Source organism: Clavelina lepadiformis, chromosome 2 (assembly GCF_947623445.1).
Source record: "Clavelina lepadiformis chromosome 2, kaClaLepa1.1, whole genome shotgun sequence".
Taxonomy (NCBI): domain Eukaryota; kingdom Metazoa; phylum Chordata; class Ascidiacea; order Aplousobranchia; family Clavelinidae; genus Clavelina; species Clavelina lepadiformis.
The window spans coordinates 22,178,635-22,197,568 of record NC_135241.1 but is presented as its reverse complement, the minus strand read 5'-3'; the positions used below and the strand labels follow the sequence as shown (position 1 = coordinate 22,197,568).

General features: G+C 37.0%; 3 protein-coding genes across 3 annotated transcripts; 1 reads left to right on the top strand and 2 right to left on the bottom strand.

The window, feature by feature from the left end:
• LOC143447202 (uncharacterized) lies at positions 1 to 5,384 on the bottom strand. The gene is made up of 13 exons (XM_076947174.1): positions 5,215 to 5,384; positions 4,600 to 4,817; positions 4,128 to 4,238; positions 3,753 to 3,928; positions 3,349 to 3,558; positions 3,130 to 3,211; positions 2,890 to 2,967; positions 2,582 to 2,785; positions 2,082 to 2,340; positions 1,784 to 1,901; positions 1,261 to 1,442; positions 852 to 950; positions 1 to 537 (listed from the first exon to the last, which is right to left on the bottom strand). Exons 1-13 carry the CDS (start codon positions 5,293 to 5,295, stop codon positions 61 to 63), a joined length of 2,295 nt encoding a protein of 764 aa, XP_076803289.1. The 5' UTR covers positions 5,296 to 5,384; the 3' UTR covers positions 1 to 60.
• Positions 5,385 to 7,251: 1,867 nt separating this feature from the next.
• LOC143445822 (uncharacterized) lies at positions 7,252 to 9,271 on the top strand. Its single transcript, XM_076945154.1, has 3 exons — positions 7,252 to 8,370; positions 8,540 to 8,633; positions 8,766 to 9,271. The coding sequence occupies exons 1-3, from the start codon at positions 8,140 to 8,142 to the stop codon at positions 9,125 to 9,127; spliced, it is 687 nt and encodes a 228-aa protein (XP_076801269.1). The 5' UTR covers positions 7,252 to 8,139; the 3' UTR covers positions 9,128 to 9,271.
• LOC143445821 (ATP-dependent RNA helicase DDX42-like) lies at positions 9,054 to 14,895 on the bottom strand. The gene is made up of 15 exons (XM_076945153.1): positions 13,589 to 14,895; positions 13,425 to 13,510; positions 13,185 to 13,304; positions 12,662 to 12,733; positions 12,431 to 12,566; positions 11,848 to 12,151; positions 11,528 to 11,706; positions 11,302 to 11,450; positions 11,103 to 11,228; positions 10,824 to 10,982; positions 10,603 to 10,707; positions 10,402 to 10,521; positions 9,984 to 10,102; positions 9,678 to 9,911; positions 9,054 to 9,464 (listed from the first exon to the last, which is right to left on the bottom strand). The coding sequence occupies exons 1-15, from the start codon at positions 13,620 to 13,622 to the stop codon at positions 9,260 to 9,262; spliced, it is 2,148 nt and encodes a 715-aa protein (XP_076801268.1). The 5' UTR covers positions 13,623 to 14,895; the 3' UTR covers positions 9,054 to 9,259.
• Between the last annotated feature and the right edge of the window lie 4,039 nt (positions 14,896 to 18,934).

The window sequence follows — 18,934 nt, the reverse complement described above, 5'->3', positions numbered from 1 at the left end:
TCCGGGGAAGACTCGTTTTTATTCTTATTACAACAACAACAAATGAAACACAAGAACAATTTATTTCCGTTTAATTGCCGCTGCTATTCGCCTGCGAACATTATCGACATTATCAGCCGATTTGGAATGCGGCAATGCGCTGGGAAAGAGCGAGGTCTTGCCGGCTACGTGCCCATTCACCTGAGAACCGCCGCTAAGACTGCGTTTTGGTGAAATTTCAACCGAACCAAAGGAGAGATCCCTGACATGGGCAGATGCGCTGATAGCAGTGGCTTCCGAAGGTGGGGACGGCGTTGTTTTGTTATTGTTCAGGTGATGCAGCTCTCTCCTGGGTAGCACGTCCGGCAAAGATCGCAAAGACGGAAGATGCTGCCCTGGAGCCCTGGGTGACGCCGTAGAATCCATTTCTAATGTCCGAAGAATTTTATTCGACAAACGATTCTGTTCGCTGTCGATCGTGGAAGGGTTTAGTTTATTGACGGCCGACACTGGGTAGAATGCATTGTTTGAGTTGCTGGCAACAACTGGGTTTGACACCTGGAAAATATGAATAAAGAACCTTACGAGACCGTGCATTTTAAAGATTAAATGATAATTTTATGCTGTAGTTGCAGAAGTACCAAGTTTAAAAAAAAAAGTTGGAGAAATTTAAGACCGCTTCGGTCCCCAAAAACAACTTTAAAAAACACTGTTTGTACATAAATATCACATATATGACATCACATTTTTTGAAACGCCCGGCACAACTAATAAAATAAAGTGTTTATTCAATGCTCATACGTATCTGACGTGAAGCATGTACTGGAGATAATAAGGAAATTCAATGACAACTCCATACAGATCGCACAAACCTGGCATGTTTTAAAATGTTCCTTTGCGTGACTTAAAGCCTCAGTAAGCTCAAACCTCTCCTCACATTCCCTTCTAACCGTGTCTTGAAGGAGGCTGATCTGAGAAGAGGGAACATACCGTCACAGACCCAGAAAAAAGATGTTTTAAAATAACAATCTTAAATCTTCATGTCTCCTAACATTGGCCCATGCACAATACACACCGTACATTCTGCGTTATGATAATAATAACAGTCTGTATAGTGAAGGGTTCATGCTTGGGCATATTAAAAGCCACGTCTAAAATCCTCACTACTGGTCAGCCCGCCTCAAAGGGAAAACTTTTCTCACATTTATACGTACAATAGCCGCCAATTACGCCAGTGGAGGTGGGTATTGTGCATTCTTTCTTAAAAATTGCCCAGGTCACCTCTTCCTTCATTGAGATCGTTTTCCTCTCCAGATCCTCATTTCGCTTCTCTGATTCCAGATACTTCTCTTTTACCGTCGCAACTTCCAGCTTGCAAAGAGCAACTTCATCTTCTTGTTCTCCAGTCATGTGAGTGATCCTCTCTTCCAGCTGGTGCAGCATCTTCTTTAGACTGCTCCTCTCTGCAAGGTTGTTATTTATTCAACACATTTGTATGTATTGGTGATGCAGAATTTGTACAGTATTTCAAAAATCTGAATGTCTTCTGTGTTCGAAAATTATTAAAATTATGATTTTACTTACAGATAGCCATGTTCAAGATTGGTAAAAAAAAAGCGAAAAATTTAGGCTTCATTTCAAAAAAGTTAGGTTTAAAGTTAGATAAGGAATTTTGATTTTTAAGTTAAACTAAAAGTGCAAATAACCAAGACCAATTAATTTGAATGTATGCTTTTTGCCAACGAAATAGAAGTTTACAAATAATATCAATAATAAAGTCAATAGCAATGTATGCTGTTCCAACCTTCTTCGAATTCAGTTTCTTTTTCTTGGGTATTTTTCGTAAGTATTTCTACTTTTTGTTGTAATGTGGCAATTTCAGTCTGAAGTGGATTAATTTCTTTTTGCAAACCAGCTATTTGCTAAAATCAACAAGACCATTTTACTTAATAAAATATTTAATTATGGAATCACAATTGTGACATAATCTGCAAGACATATTGCAAAAACGCAAGATACTCAATTTTATCAATTACATGAAAATAATAACTAATGTATATATTATGAAATAATACTATGAACCTAAGGCAAAAAACTATTACCTTGTTCAGTTCTATCTTATGTTTATTTTTCAAAGTCAGAATTGATTCTGTGTGCTTGTCTTTTTCAACACACAGTTCTATTTTGAATTCATCGCGTAATTTTTGTTCCAAGGCAGACATATTTTCACGATGACGATCTTCAGCCAACTGGAGCTCTTTCTGAGCTTTGACCGGAAGACCTTCGGAGGCTTCTAACTTCCTCTTAAAACTCTCTCGAAGTTGTTGTATTTGATTTTGGTGAGAGGTCACCATAAGTTCTCTGTAGGAGGAGAAAATTTAAGATACATATTGAGTCGAATATTTAAAAAAAAACATGACAAAATGAGGTTCATGCACAATGAATTTAGTCTGTAGCAAACAAACAAACTAGCAGTTACTAAAATGCAAAAGTTACTCTCTACAGAAATATTGTCCTAAGAAATTTGTGTTCAAACATTTTATAAAAAAACAAAAATGCAGCAAAAACGCATCAATCCATTGTTAATAAAATGTGAAACAACCTTTCTTCCATCAAAGACTTGTTGGTTGCTTTTGCTTCGGCCAAAGCATTTTCCATTTCCACCAGATGACTTGAATTTAAAGAAGCGGTTCGCGAGAGTTCAAGCTCTTTCTTTTCTCTCGCTTTCTGCTCTAAACTCATCTTTTTTAACTCTTCTTCAACTGAAGCGAGTTCCTTTTCCAAATCCCGACAGTCTTGGTTTAATCTATTATGTAAAATTCACGCAGTCAACATCTGGGTCCTCTTGGCATAAAGGGTGTAGAATACGCAATACTAGAACTTATTGCCTTGTAACTCGACAGCATATACCTTTGAATAGTACGGTCAGCGTTGTCTTCTGTTTTCTGTAATTTTATGGTTGCATTTTGAAGCTCAGTTTGTTTCTTTCTGAAAAAATACACATAGCTTATGTAGTTAGTTATCACCTATAAAGTACCGCATAGCACACTACGTTATATGTAACCACTTATGCGTATCAATTAAAAAACACTGAACTCTAGTTTTTCAAGCAGACCTTTGCCAATTGAGAATGTGATCAAAAAACTGTACCTTAACTTTTCTTCCAGTAGAGCCGTATCTGCTTGAGTAGACTTTGCGAGCATTTCTGCCGCTTTTACTGACTTTGAAAGTTCTGATAAAAAGAAAAAAACTTAATCCATGCTGAGAAAAGTGATGTAGTAAAATTAAAGCGAAAACTGCAAGTATTTTTCCTATTTTATTTGAAATTAATTGATGAAATTTCATTACTAAGTACAGATATTATTATACCTCGGTTAACATTCTGTAAATCGGTCAACTGCTTTTTCAAGTTTTCATCAGAAGCTGCTTTGTTTGTTTTATAAAATTCAAAATCATTTTTCAAATTCGTCATTTCCTTTTCCGTAGCTGCACACTTGGATTGCCAGTACTGTAAATCCGACTCCATTGACTGAATACTCGCATTCAGTTCTTTATCAGTATTTAAGGCGGACAGATATTCTGCACATGCACGATTAGTTCAAAAAACTCAAGTTTGGTATCAGGTCATATATTTTTCATTATTAACTTTGTGAAGCAACAAAATACCAGGCCAACAGTTATAACATGTCTATGAACAATTAATAAAATGGCAAAATCCCAAGTCGTAAAACACGCAAGATGGTCTAGCTGGTTGCTTTGTTTGTAAACCATACCTGCAGAACAAGCAGCGGACAAAAGGGGCAGTTTGGAGAATAATTCAGCAAGGTGACTGTTTAACTGGTTTTTATTTGTCTTTACTTCTTCGTGTAAACCACACAGATCAGTTTTTAACAATCGTGATGCATTTTGAAAGTTCAACAATTTCACTGCAATCTCCTTTTTATAGTTTCTGTGAAAACATGGCATGGTTTAAAATCTTGAAACAACAGAATTACAGCTGCTGCTACTGTAAAACTACTCCAATGCGATAAGTTATAAATTATTAGTAGGCCCTAAATGTGAGGGTAATTGGTGAATTATGAAAAATCTAATACGCTTACAAATTTAACTGAATGTTTGAAAAAACATTCTAAGAGTATTTAAATCACCTTAGTGCTTGTTTGGCTTCATCGGTTTTAAGCTTTTCTTTTATAATTACTTCAGATAAGTGTTCATTTTCTGATTTTGTTTCTTCTACAGCCCTTGTAATTTTTTCAATTCTAAAACGAAGCAATTCAGTAAAATTGTAAAAGCAATTGTGCCTTACCAAATATACCCGAGTGGAAAGTGAGGCACGTGCTCACACAAAGCACATCAACACACATGCAAAACTTTGCTAATTTGTAATAAACAAACAAAGCATTCGGCTGTTTGAATGCCAATTTTTATAAAATACACAGAGTTTAGATATTCGTGCATACCTTTATGCCAAAATTTGTGTTTTTGCAAGCACTATTTCTTGTTGAAAACTGACATTCTTTTAAGTCAGGCAAACATTAAACCAAACTAAACAGTCATCACACGACAAAAAATGTCTATTGTAACAATTGATGGTGTGTAGCCTACCACAGATTGACTTACGTTGAATCTTTTTCAGCAATAAGCTTGTTCATGATTTCTATTGCACTTTTATTTTTATCCAACTCCATCTTCAGTTTTTGCTCTCTCACGACTGCACCTCTGCGTTCTTCCAATTCCTCTTCCAGCTGAGCAACAAGATCTTCCAGTTTTTTAATCTCATGATGAATGAGGTAGCTCACTCCACAGAAATGACAAACAGTTTCACCTTGAGGCAACTTCTGCAAATTTTAGTTCGTTTGTTAAGAATTTCAGCAAATATCACTTTTAACTTATTTTACGAAAATCGCAATAATCCAAACAATCATAGACTTTAAGAAGAGCATAAGTTATAGCCTTGCTAGCTTAAAAATTTTGAATAACGTTTTTTGAGAAGGACATTCACGTTCAGACATTTGCCAGTCTGCTCAGTTTTATTTGAATTACAGAATGTTCCATACTGTGTAACCTGTTACTTGAAACACAAACCCGAATACACAATATTGTTTAATTCTTTCCATTGCTTAGGCCTACCTTGTCCTAGCCAATGTTTTTTTTCCATACATACCGGTATTTACAGCTAGCCTATAAGTACTGAAATAATACAACCACAAAGTAAACAATCCGAACAGGACTTGCCTTAATTTCATCTGGTAATGGATGCTGCGGCGTGTGGCGCTCCATTATTGGAGAAAGTGATCGTACTTTGGCAGACTTCATCGTATTTCTTGTACAAACAACTTTTACAAGATTTTAAAACAAAAACGTTTCATATTTCCCCCTCACTGAGCCAAAACAAGCATCTTACGATCTCCAAGACGATAATAGTAACAGACGCTAGAGGCGCATGTCATAAAGGTTACAAATCTTTTACCAGCAAGTGGACAAGGCGAGAAAATTTTTATTCGAAATACAACCTTAAATACTACTTTTACGCTGGTAATATTACAGTTTCAATATGTTTGCCTGGTTGCTATTATCAAAATAGCTACAATTGCAAAATATTACTTTACTGTTGGATTAAAATCGATAACCTACTTGCTTTTGTTTGTGGTAACAATACTATCAGAGGTGACGTTTTGGTTGTTGCATAATTGCTTGCCAAGCTACTGAAGCGGTACATACAAAACGTTTTAATCAATTGAAAAAATCAATTTGTATCATTTATGAGTATGATTATGAGGTCCACTTTGCGACCACTTCAAGCAGCACGAGATCAGAAATGACGTTTTAATGAAAATGTATATGGGGTAATTCCCTCAATGTGGGAATGTTTGGCATTAGAATCAAAATCTTTTTTATTTCAGTATTAAGCGTTAGGTTTCTGGCGTTCAATATCCATGATCTTTGTTCAGCATACTGTTGGTATTATGTTTTATATCAAATGTCAATATCATCATGAAATATTGTTTTGCAAACCAGCGTTAGTGAGATAAATCGCCGTAAGTAGGCACACGAACAATACGTTCGATGCTCATCCTGCTTTTTTGAATTGTTAGTAAATTTTCTGCTTACCTACTCTATTTAAACTTAATTATTTTCTAAATCCGAAATTCTTAGCCTGTCTAAATAACAGCAACATGATTGTTCTGTTTCGCAAACTTCCGTGCACTTCGTTGAAATTTTCTTCTGGGACATTGTGTACTTGTGCTCAGCGAATAGTGCATCAACGTTCCGCTCATTTACGAAAACAACTGTGGAAAAGATCATGCCGTTATTACAGTGCCCCGGCAGAAAACAATCAAACAGCAGACAAAGCTTTTTTAATTTACAATCATTTAAATTATTCTCTGCGCTTACCTAGACTTTTTGCATTGACTGGGGTGAGTTAATTCTTGATATTTATTTTATTGATATATATATAACTAAGTTTTGATATATTTTCCAGTTTTTATTTTGCATTGCTAAATTTTAGATTAAATCATGACTAATTAACAGAACAACAAAAGCAGTTAAATGCCACAATTACTGAGACTGGAAAGCATCGCAGTTTTCAGTGCAAAATTGCACATGCAGAGTCTAAAGCATTAGCATAATATGATAGGGTCATTGGTCTTAAACATGTTTATAATAAATTGAAATTCAAACAGCCAAATTTGACGTACCTGTTTATTAAAAATCTTAATCTGCATGAAAAAAATTCAGTGTAAGCGTTGTCAAATGTTGCGTGTTTTTGTGCTATACTTTCCGCAATCAGCGGTCAACTCCACTTCAACTTTGACATATAATGATGTTTGATAGGTAATTGCTCTTGGGATTTCAGCTTTGCAAGCAATTGATCTGAGAGAGTTGTATGAAAATATGGATGAAGAAGTCGCAAAGGATTATTCAAGTTCACGAAAAATCTACGGTGGCAGTTTTGGACGAGCTGTTCCATATATATTTTTAGCAACAGCCGGTCTTATTTATTACGTTTCGACAAGATTTGTAAACTCTACAGTAAAGAAGATACTGCTGTCAACTGATAGACAAACAATTACCTTGGTGTCTTATCGACTCATCGGCAGGCAAAAAGTATTGACTTTCCCTACTGAAGATGCTTCACTGCAAAGAAATAAAATTAAAATTAAGAACCACACCTCCTCATTTTATGTGTCAGACCAGGGAACAATTTTCAACAAGTCGTTGTTTGAATCTGCTTTTGGAGTTAGCAGAGGAGTCTCAATTAGAAAACCGTGATGTGTTTGTGATTAACATTCAATATTGGTCCTTACTTTAAACCATTTTGTATCATAATCTATATATTAAATAATTTCGTTCTTTTATGGAATTCAGGGCAATAGTAGAATATGAGGACTTATATTTTGCAATTCGTTTACTATTTTGGGTCCCACAATCAGTGCATCTACTACCAACCACTTGTATTTGTTTGCTCATTCCAATTCGAATGTCTTGAGCAGTTATATATACAGGCTTAAGTATGTGTGCAGGAGTTTCGTTTGTAGCTTAATATGAGTGCCTTCCTTTGTTTAGTTAATTGCGACAGACTGGTGATGCCTCTAGCTGAAATATATTTCTGTTTCAAACCAAACCTGTTTCTTTCTATATTTCACTTTGTAAGTAACACTTTGATCAGTGAAGCAGCTCACATTGATTTCCTTTTTTGGTTGCATGTACTTGATGTTTTATTTGAAAGTAGGCTGCCGCTATTTTACTGGAAAAAATCCTGCGTTCAAAGATAGTTTCTTGTAAACCTAACTTAGCTGTTATAACATAGTAATCTAACCTAAATCAACATTCTAATCTGAATCTAACTTCAATAAAACCTTAAATAGCTAGAATCAACGTTTTACATATGTATCGGCATATCTTTAATAATGGGTTATGCAATCTACATACGGTGAAAAAGTCACTCTCTTGAAAATCTGAAATTGGTTTATCATCCACTTAACTTAGTGTCACAGAACGCTGAGTAGTGGTTGATCTAAATCAGGAAATACATTTTGCAAGACGTTCTACTATATGTAACTGTCCAAATTGTATGTGGGCAGAAGTGTAAGTTGTGAAATGCTTTGTTACATAGTGTTTTGGCATGAGTGTTTTAACGCAATGTCTTTTTCCTAGATGCTTAGTATATTTTGTAGGTCAGTTCCAGTGTGCCTTGGAAATTTAATTCCAAAAAATAGCACATCTTATCGTCACAATATACTTAGCAGATTAGGAAGACTTTGTTTTTCAAGAAACTTCATAAATAACCCTTCAAAAGGTTTTTCATCCCCAAAACTAATTTATCAAAACAAGGGTTCTCAGGTCAACGAATTGAGAAAATGGGGTCAAATGGCATTCATCGCAACAGTAAGTTCTATGATTATGGTATAGTGTAGGCACGGCATTAGCTTTAATACCTTTTGAGTGCTTCTATGTTCATAAACAGTTTTACGTATATTCTGCTAATACTAAATATATTGAGCTGTTTCCATGCACAGATTTCACCTAGAGCAAATTTTCATTTGAACTTTAACAGGTCTTTTCATTTGGTACCGGAGCGTTTGTTTTATGGACGGACTTCAGGATCAAAGTTGGACCATTAAAGGGTGATAAGGTTACCGTTTCATCAGGTTAGTTACAAGAAAAACTGTGTATTCAACTTAAATAGAATCTATTGCTGACTGATATAGAAAATTGGCTGACTTTTCACAAAGTGCGTGGTATAGTTGTCGCTGGCATTCAGTTGCACCTGATTTTTACAGATGACAGAAACAAAGCAATTCCAGAAGTTGGACCAATGACTCAAAAACTAATTGCTGGGTTTTTACTTGGTGTGATCGTTGCAGTATATTTTGCCATATCCCACAATATCAACAAGATTATCAAAGATATTGTCGTTTCAACGGACAGACAAACCTTCTCTTTGTCATTGTACAGACTATTCGGACAAAACAACATGAAAAATATTCCGCTGAGAAATGTTTCTCTCGTGAATAACACCATAAAAATCCGTGGAAAACAATCAGGATTTGTTATAAATGATGTCAACATAGTAGATAGAAAAGCATTTTATTCATATATCCAAAGGTCGAAAGATTCCTCAGTGGGCATGGGGAAGTACTAACATCGAATAGTCGATGATAAAATTTGTTTCTTTTCATGAAAGTGTGTTCTGTTGCAACCTGCGGCGCATTGCAAATGCACATTATGTTTCATTTGGGTCGTGGAGATTTATACAGAGGTTATTAAAACAAAATCACACGTCCCATCTGCTCTTCTTCTTTTTCGGAACTTTAAAGGTTTCGCCGCTGTTCCACGTAGCACCGGCTCCAGGCTCAGAGCTCTGTACAAAGTTGGATTTGTACTGATTTTTAAAATAGTCTTTCATGGATGAAGCCCGGCCGCCTAAAACACCTGTCTGGGCGGCACGGAATGCAGCAGTTGTATTTGCGCTTGAGCCGCTGAAATGAAACAAAGTTTAAGTTTAAAACGGTAATCTGCATAATTAGTGCAGTAGTGCTAGTAATAAAACTTAACTGTATTTAATTAGTTTTAGAAAACATTGTCACTCTTTAACAACGATTTGGCCCTATGTGGCATAAAAGTTTCAATATGTGCAAACCATGCCGGCCTTGTCCTTTGCAGATTGATTCAGATGGCTTTTAAAATTTTACCTCGATGCTCCAAGTCCAGGCCTTTCTCTTGTAGGAAAACCAGTAGTCTGCTTTCCTTTACCGTGCTTGTACCTGGACTTGCGAAAACGTGAATTCTGCACTGCAAGTTGCATCAGGGGTTCCGGGACCTGTTGATCTGCTCCTTCGAGGTTTCGAACCAGGTCACCAGCAAACTGTGAGTCCTTCGATGTGACGAGAGTGTAAGCCATTCCCTTATGGCCAGCACGGCCAGTTCTGGAAGATCAAGTTGTTTTAACGTAAACAATAAACACTCTGTTATGTAACTTTGAAATACTGAAAGCTGACCTTCCAATACGATGCGTGTGTGTGTCAATATCTCTGGCTACATCGAAGTTGACTACGTTTTTGATAGAAGGTATATCAAGACCACGTGCCGCTACATCAGTTGCTACAAGCGTTGCAACCTAAACAGTGTAAAGGTCAAAATAATATGAATGGCAACGTGTTTAATATCGCATCTTCTGCTTGATTAATGCATTAGACCAGGGATGTCCAACCTTTTATTAAAGTGGGCCGCATTGTCACTTGAAATAATTCAATGGGCCGCAGAACCTATTAAATTTCAAGAAAAATGGGTACATAAAGTACATACTTTTGGAGTGAAAATGACTAACGGGCCGCACAAAAATCTCAGGCGGGCCGCAGGTTGGACATCCCTGCATTAGACCATAGCAAGATGCTTTGTCTGCGACATTGCTGCTACCTGTTTCTTCTTGAAGTCACTGATGACTGTGTTTCTGTCAAATTGGTTCATGTCACCATGGATGAGAGCAACATCATAGCCTTCATTTTTCAAATTCGTCGCTAATTCTTCTGCATTAGCCTTAAAAGAATAAATAAACGAGTTACCACGCTATGTTCTAATCGCTTGATGGTGATTGAGCAGGAATTATTTAGTCCTCACTTTTTTTGTCACAAACACAAGCAGACTCCCTTCGCTTGTGAAAGGAATGATCTTTGATGTCAGCCACTTCCATTTCAACTCTGGGTGACGCAAAACTTCAACAACCTAAAGCAATGGAGTTGTTATTTTCAAGTTTCTTACCAGTAAGCAGAAAACTCAGTCCAAAAGCCATATGAAGCTGATATTAGTGTTGTTTTGGTTTTCGTTGTATGCTGAAATACTTGTGTGACGTCAGTGTTGGCTTCACCAATATCCCCCTGAACAATTCGAACTGGATCGGTCAAAATATCTCGCGCCAATCTTTCTATTCTTTTCCTGAAGGTGGCACTAAAGAGTAATGTTTGTCTGTCTGGGCGAACATGATTTGCAATGGATCGAACCTAAAATGTCAGTAGTGTTGAATAACAATGGTTTGCTTGGGCAAATAATTGCCTTTTCTTAAATCTGACTACATGTTCAATACAACCCTAATTAGTCTATTTGGTCATGCTTTTACGTACTTGGTATTCAAATCCCATCTCGAACATTCGATCTGCCTCGTCAAATACGAGGTAAGTCACTCTGCGGAGATTTGTGTTCCCTTTCTTGACGTGATCAATTATTCGTCCTGGCGTGGCAACCACAATCTGTAGTAGAAGCAAATCCCCGTGATCCATTGAACCATGTTGTAAAATGAAACTACTGTCGTGTCACAAATACCTCACAACCCTCTGACAATCCCCTTTGTTGTTCGTGCATGTTCCCTCCGCCAAAGCAGCAAACACTTCTTAACCCATAGACTTTCCCGAATTTGCGGCATTCAAAATGGATTTGCTGGCACAATTCTCTGGTTGGTGCGATAATTAAACCTACGTAAGTGAATAGATTTAGAATTGAGTGTGCTTGTGGCTTAATATTCTGACAGTTGGAACATGTAATTGTTCACCGATTGGACCATCTTTAGGTTTCAGCTCTGGTTGATTCATGATGTGGATCAGCATCGGAAATACAAATGCTGCCGTTTTTCCTGAACCAGTTTTAGCAATTCCGATAACATCTCGGCCAGATGACACACACGGGATACCTTGTGCCTGGACCGGAGTGGGCCTGGTATATTCCTGCCTCCTGCAAGAAAATAGCAACATTTATAGCAAGTAGTATCCCAAAGCTTGAAATGATTTTGGTCTGGTATTATTTTGCACTGACAGTTTGCTAATTAATTATACACAGAGTAAAGCAAATGGATAAAATTATAATACTTCTTGCCTTACGATAGACATTAGCTTGTCGTCAAACCCAAAGTGAGCAAAACTCGAGACTGGTTTTGGAGGAGTGAATCCGGACACTTTGATGCCGAGTTTCGCTCGAAGTTCGTTGACGTCATTCTGAGTTAATTTTTGAATTTCTTCATGTTCGTTGTAGAAGTTCTTGTCAAAGTCTGGATAATCGATCTCCGAGTGATAGATGACTGGCAGTGGCTCAATTTGCTTCTTGCTCGGAGTTTGTACCTGGATTGGATTTCCATCCTCGTCATATTCAACGACATCATCCTCATCCAAGAACATCCGACCTATTAAAGTCCGGTTGATCAGGAAAATTACAATAGAAATCATAAGCTTGAATTATTATGTTTCAGAGTGCAGATTGTTCTTGGCGACCAGCGGCTATTAAGTAGCATTACTTCAAGTTGTGACGTTTGTTGCTGTGAAAACTTGACAAACAGCAGCATTAATTGCTAAAAAATTACAATCCCACTATTCAATAGTGACTATTGCTATGTCTTTAAGTAAATGCAATTACTGCCATGGAATATTATGACATCACATGAGTACAATTTTGCACAATAAACCTGCGTTAGGGTTGTCCTCCATGTACTTATAATACAATTCTTCACTATCTAGTTCTTCGAGATCATCTCGAATATCTTTCTCCCGCTTCTGGGCCTTCTTTGCATTCATTTCAGCTTCTGCTGCTTGGTTGGCAGCCTGAAGTGTAGAAAAACGTGTATATAAAAAAAAATTCTTTAAAAAAGAAAGTTTTGTTTCATAAATTGCATGCTGTTTGAAATAAAGCAGTCTACCTCACTCTCTATGCCAGCCATATATGCTTCCAGAGGATCAACTTCATCATCGTCATCATTAGCCTTGTAATTCTGCAATAGATATGTTGGGTTGTATGATACAAAAACACTGAATTTGTATGTTTTCGCCATGATTAACATATTGCAAGTAGGCTTTAAGTGTATGTTGTAGTAATTACTATTTTACCAGGATGAATATTTGAACAAATCGTAACGAAAAGTTTGACACACACACAAAACTCGCAAATGAATATACATAATTATAAATGCCAAATTTTATCAAAATCAGGCTGATTTATAAAAAACAAGCAAAGCATGTTTTTCTGCTTCACCTTCAATTTACAATAAATAAAAAATTAGGCAGCATTGCATGGGGCACACCAAAATTTCAGCATTTGTGCCAGTGATTTCTTATCAAAACCTGTCATACTTTCCACTGAAAGGGCAGATTAACTCTTCATAGTTCTGTTATGAGCTATATACAAGCTAAATTAACATCCGTGGTATGTGCAAGATACCAGACCTTCTTTTCATCCTCGCTAAGAAATGGACACGCAGCGATGATGTCATCTTCAGTTTCTTGTACTGGTTCATCCAACCCATCGTGAAAGTAGCTTTCATCATCATCAGCACCCATTCCATACTAAGATATTTCCAGTTTTAAATATTCTAGTATGCAAAGCCATCAAAATCTTAAGATTTTACTAAGATTCGGTAACTGGCTTTATAGCAACAATATGAGCTTGGGCTCTGTTCAACATACCTTAGATTTACGCTTTGATCCAGTTTTTTGTGAACTGAAACCAGAGGCTAAGTTTCCACCGGTTACAAATGTCATCTTTTTGTAACCTACAAAGTCATAATTGTTTAGTTTTTTTACAAAAACACAAGAAACTAAACTAAGCCATAATATGACTGCAAGATTACCTTGTGAATTCTCTGAATTTGTTCTCCGATCCATTGCCTTATAGCCTCAAGCAGCTGATATAAACGCAATAAGCTTTAAATATCTTGAATTGAATATGCAAAGTTAAATTGTAATTCGAAGTATTAACAAACCATTTAACACGCTGGTCAATGGTCTATTATTTGCGAGGTTCATCAACATGCTGAACTTTTTTATCCTAACATCGATTTTGTAAAACAAGAAAGGTGGGTTTTCTGAACGCTAATTTGCAACAAATAAACAAACAATTTCGCCATCGATGCACAATGCCAAAACTTGCGTCTTTGCAAGCACTATATTGGTTTCGTCTCATTGAAATTTGCTATACTTTCCACGCGAGTAGAGCTGTACACAAGTTGGCTATGGATACTATCGGTAGTTTTACTACTCGAGTACAAGTGCCAAGCTAGTTGGTAAGTATACAAAGTACTGTACATAAGCACTCAAATACCTTATTGTAATATAAAAATTACGGAACAATTTTTTAATTCTTTCATTTTAAAACGTAGTAGGTTATTAATGGTCAAAAGGGTAATTAGTGTTAAAAACAACTGGTCATACTATACCACAGCTTAAGCTTATGATTTGACCATAGTGGAAAATGTGGCACCTGTATACACAAGGCTCATCGACGCACACACCAAACTTTTTAATTTTTACGTCGAATTATTATAAACACAAAAAAATGCTGATTATTCAAACGCTAATTTATCATAAATAAACCAAAAACTTGAGGCTTCAATCCACGCCATCAAACCAAAGTTTGTATCTTTGCATGCACGATATCTTGTCAATAACAGTTGTATTTTCCAGTCGAGTAGCTTAATAAACCGATTTAACTAAGATTAATATGCAATAAAAAATTAACTATGAAACTTAATAGTCAAAATAAGTACCAATTCAAGTCTTTTAACAACAATCAAGTGCACACAAGTACTGGAAAAATAGTACTCAGGTACTGTCGAATACTACAAAACTGGTACTCAGGTTAATTTGTTAAGTACTTTATTCAAATTAGGAAAGTAGCTCTGCTGAATGGAAAGGAGTCATGAGATAATAAAAAAATTATGACGCAATAACTTCTCAATACCCAATTCTGACATGAAAGTGCAAAAGTAAAGGAGAACCCTAGATTTGCAACTACTGAACTTTGTAAACGTAAAAGCTACGCCTGTTCTGGGGCTTCACAGGCAGTTAAAACGAGTTTGTGTTTACGATCTGGGCGAATCTCAACTACGGGAGATGGAGAACTGGACCTCAAGCTTTTACAAGCTAGGGTACCGCTATTAGATTACTAGGCTATGACGATGAGCTAAATGCCAGTTTTCTCAACCTAAATAAAAAGTCTTTATTAGGGTATTCCCCTTTAATTGGCTGTCGTTTTTCCCTATTCTAAAATGATTGTTTGTCGTTTTTCAGACAAAAAAAAGAATCGTTTCTTAGGAATAGAGATGCATCTTTACGCCAAGTTAAGCCTGTGCTTCGATGAAAGGTGTTTTCAATGAAACAAAACTTAAGTTAGCCTCAATTGTGAACTGAAAAAAGCTGAATTGTCATATGGGTTATCAAAACTTCCTTAAAATCAAATTTTCCAGGGGCTGAGGGAAATTTTTGCACGACGTAAATTCAACGATGACCCGTCTTCGCTTGAGCCCCGGTTACCGAGCTTGTCTTAGCGAGAGTTTTGATGGATGCACACACACATAAGAACATTCCATATCTCATAGTAGGAGGTCGCTCATCAAAACTGAGCGAAATTAGTAATTACTCAACAACTAGGAAAGAGCTGCTAACGGTCATTCACGTGTGAAAGATTTTCGATGCTATTTAACCGAAAAATTCCTGCTTAGAACAGATCACGCATCTCTTCGTTGGCTGTGGGAATCGAGAGACACATATGGACAATACGCTCGCTTGTTCAATTTCTTGTGCAATTTTAAATTTAAATTAGTTCACTGCGCAGGAAGCAAACACACGAATGCCGACTCGATTAACCGTCGACCTTGTTCCGATGATACTATAAGGGCAGAGTAATTAGATCCCTTGTTTCCGTTTCAAACTGACAGCAGCTATGAAAGTACAAATGCCGCCAAAAATACCAGGTGTGTTTGATGGATTTTGTCAAAAGCATCTGGATGATCAATCGAAAACACTATTAAGACGCTGCAAAAAAATCTTGTGTTGCAAAGCCTGTTTCAGTGGATGAGCCAGGAACGTCGACCATCATTCAAAAAAGTCGAAAACGACAGCAAAGCTGCGCGTCACTATTGGAATATTTTTGGTTAACTTTTTCTACATAATGGTATGCTATATCGTAGAATCGAGAATTCTATGAAAGAAGTTATGTTCAATTACTGGCGCCCTCAACAACAAAGAATGTTGCGTTGAAGTCTGTTCACGATTTCATTCACGGAGGTGAACACATGGGCGTCAAAAGAACGTTTGTCAGGCTAAAGGAGCGTTTTTCCTGGACATTTTGCCATGATGACATAGAAACATACTGCAAAGAGTGTTGCTTGTGCGATTTAAGAAAAGTATCAAGGCGAAATTCTCGTGCCGCATTAGTTCCATCAGAGGAGAACACCCCTATATGCAGAAAGTTGAAATCGACGTATTAAGTGGTCTACGCGAAACGGCAATCGTTACATTCTTGTCGTATGTGACACCTACACGAAATAGGCTACATGCAGTGTTGGCCAATGAAATTCCAAAATGCCAAAGATACTGCTTATTTGCTTTACCACCGTTTGGACGACAGATGGTGTCTCAAAAACAATTCTCTACGACCAGGGCTGCAATTATGAAAATATTCTTTTTCAGGAGCTCTCACGCTTAATGGGCTGCAAAAAGACAAGAACCAGCCCGTATCACGCAATGAGAAACGGTGCTGTAGATAGAAACAATCAGACCATAATTGCCATTTTAAGAAATTATTTTCAGGTTGATTCAACCTCTTGAAATGATGCACTCTCCTCGGTCAGCGCTTCTTGCAATTCAAGTGTTCACGAGGAAACTGGAGTTTCTCCTCATTACTTGCTCACTGGAAGGAAGCTTAGGCTGCCCGAAGATCTTGTAAGTAAATCTCCAATTTTCACCCCAAAATGTGAACACATCCTTCATCTTCAAGACCGAATGAAATTAGTTAACCAAACAATTCAATCAAGGTTGGAACAACGTAGGTTTCAAATGAAGAAGCGTTACGACAAAAAGGCGTCTGACGATCAATATAAAGAAGGTGATGCAGTCCTGTTGCGAGACGAGGCTCTTCGAAAAGATGAAAGAAGAAAGTTTCACTTGCCTTATAAAAGCCCTTACGTTGTTAAAGTTATTCCCCCTGTAAATTGTTTGACAAAAAATTGCGAAAGTAAAACCTGTGCTGCACACTTCAATCGACTAAAAAAGAGTTATGGCAATTTTGACAGATTCATGGGCTATCCTATTTCGGAAGGTGAGAGTGAGAACGAGAGGAAAATTTCTCCATCAACGAATTCAACAAAAAACCGTCATCCGTTTCGTGAGAGCTGCAGTCCGGAACCGGCACTCACTTCCACTTACCAGCTGCGGCAGGGGGTGTACATAGTGTCGGAAAGTATTCGTCAGAGCCCAGTGCAGAATAATAATTTCGTAAGCGAAGGTGCTTTACATCCTCCAAACCGTCCACAACGCATTAAACGTATACCTTGTTTTTACCCAGATGTTGAAAGGTAGAGTACGATAAAAAGCGCGTCTTTGCACTTCACTCACGGACGTATATGTACAAATATAGTTATTAATTGCCAATTTATATTGTTGCGTTTATTTTGTTTTCGTGTTTTATGCGTGTTTATTTATACTAAGATTGTACGGTTTTATTGAGTCACTGACGATTTATATTCTTGTTTGCGTGTCTGTTTGGTGATCGTATGTCATTTTTGCATTATTCTTTTACTAGTTTTCATATATACTTTGTAATGAAATGATTGTTTATCGTTCCTTAGCCTGTAAGGACGATCACTTCAATTACAATGTTTGTCTGTAGAATTGCTTAATGTCCTCGATGATAAATGAGTCTCAGGTCGTTGTTTCGCTTCTCTTAATCTTGGAATCAATTGTATACCATGACAACTGTATAAACTGGTTATATTGTTTCTTGTTTAAACGATTACATTAAATAAGACATTGTGACAGCTACATAATAAAGTCGACCACTTTCTAGGGTTAACTTCGTAGACTGTAACGCATTGAACAACTATGAATAACAACACACGCAAAGCAGGCATGCACGACATTTTTGTCACGACTTAATACGATAAGCAGAGAGGAATCGATTACGTAATGCAATGCTTTGCTTTGCCGATTTCCGTAAACAAGTATTCTATGCGGCATTCGATTTGCAAGCAATTTTATAAAATCATCACAACTTCATATCAAGCAATGTTTCTCCAGCTCTTCATAGTTCATAGTGCACCTTATAAAATTGCTTTCAGCAAATGAGGATTCACTTCACATGTAAGTAGTGTTTACAATTCGTTTTTTTTTTACAGGACATTCGTTATTTTTCTGGGTAACATTTATTGAGTGTCTACAGTTTTTGTGGGAGGGGGGAGAGTGTTACACTTGTTTGTGCTCTGTGAGTTTTCCCTTGCGGCCGATTACGCCTTTTCCTGATTGATTAAGCACGTCTGTCATTTTCGACCTGTGTGGGTACTGGGTAGTTACACGGTCAGTTTTACATTGGAGCTCCCGAGATGAGCTGTGTCAACGAAACTTAACCAAACTGTTTTTAAATAAAAGATGTGCCTGTAAATCTAAGAGTGAGAACAATAGAACGTATCAGATGTATGACGAGGGTTTTGTGCTAATACTATATCCTTTCTGAGTTTTTCGTTGAATCGTTTACGGTCCGATTCTGGAGACATTGACTGCAAACCAGTTAAATCTACTAAAATGTTTTTCATCATTAGTTGTTGTTATTATGAGCTCGCGTTGCCGTTTACAGCTCTAAAAAAGAGAACTTTAACGTTGAAAACTAGACATTATTAAACCGCTGGTGGGTTTTTCACGAGCAATTAATGACCTAAGGATCACAGAAACTGTTACTCAACGCAAAACCAAACACGAGCAACAAACAGAAAACATCACCCAAAGTGACGTGAGGTAACTTCATATTCCTACATCATTTGCCTCTGTTATGAAGGAAGTTGATCATCAGGCTCATTCCGTGTTGCATCAAGTATATTCTGCGATCGGTGGGACGTTATATAGTGTTTGTAATGATTAGCCTTTGTATAAAAACACTTCAAAACCGATATAGCATGTTGCTATTTTCACGCCTACCCTTTGACATA

Coding starts and splice junctions, on each gene's coding strand:
- LOC143447202 (XM_076947174.1), bottom strand. CDS start 5,295: ATGAAGTCTGCCAAAGTACGATCACTTTCTCCAATAATGGAGCGCCAC. Junction 3,212..3,348: donor TTTACAGAATGTTAACCGAG/GTATAATAATAT, acceptor TCTTTTTATCAG/AACTTTCAAAGTCAGTAAAA. Junction 951..1,260: donor CGATCTCAATGAAGGAAGAG/GTGACCTGGGCA, acceptor CCCTCTTCTCAG/ATCAGCCTCCTTCAAGACAC.
- LOC143445822 (XM_076945154.1), top strand. CDS start 8,140: ATGCTTAGTATATTTTGTAGGTCAGTTCCAGTGTGCCTTGGAAATTTA. Junction 8,371..8,539: donor AAATGGCATTCATCGCAACA/GTAAGTTCTATG, acceptor GAACTTTAACAG/GTCTTTTCATTTGGTACCGG. Junction 8,634..8,765: donor TAAGGTTACCGTTTCATCAG/GTTAGTTACAAG, acceptor TGATTTTTACAG/ATGACAGAAACAAAGCAATT.
- LOC143445821 (XM_076945153.1), bottom strand. CDS start 13,622: ATGGATCGGAGAACAAATTCAGAGAATTCACAAG. Junction 12,734..13,184: donor TTAGCGAGGATGAAAAGAAG/GTCTGGTATCTT, acceptor TATCTATTGCAG/AATTACAAGGCTAATGATGA. Junction 12,152..12,430: donor GGAGGACAACCCTAACGCAG/GTTTATTGTGCA, acceptor GGACTTTAATAG/GTCGGATGTTCTTGGATGAG.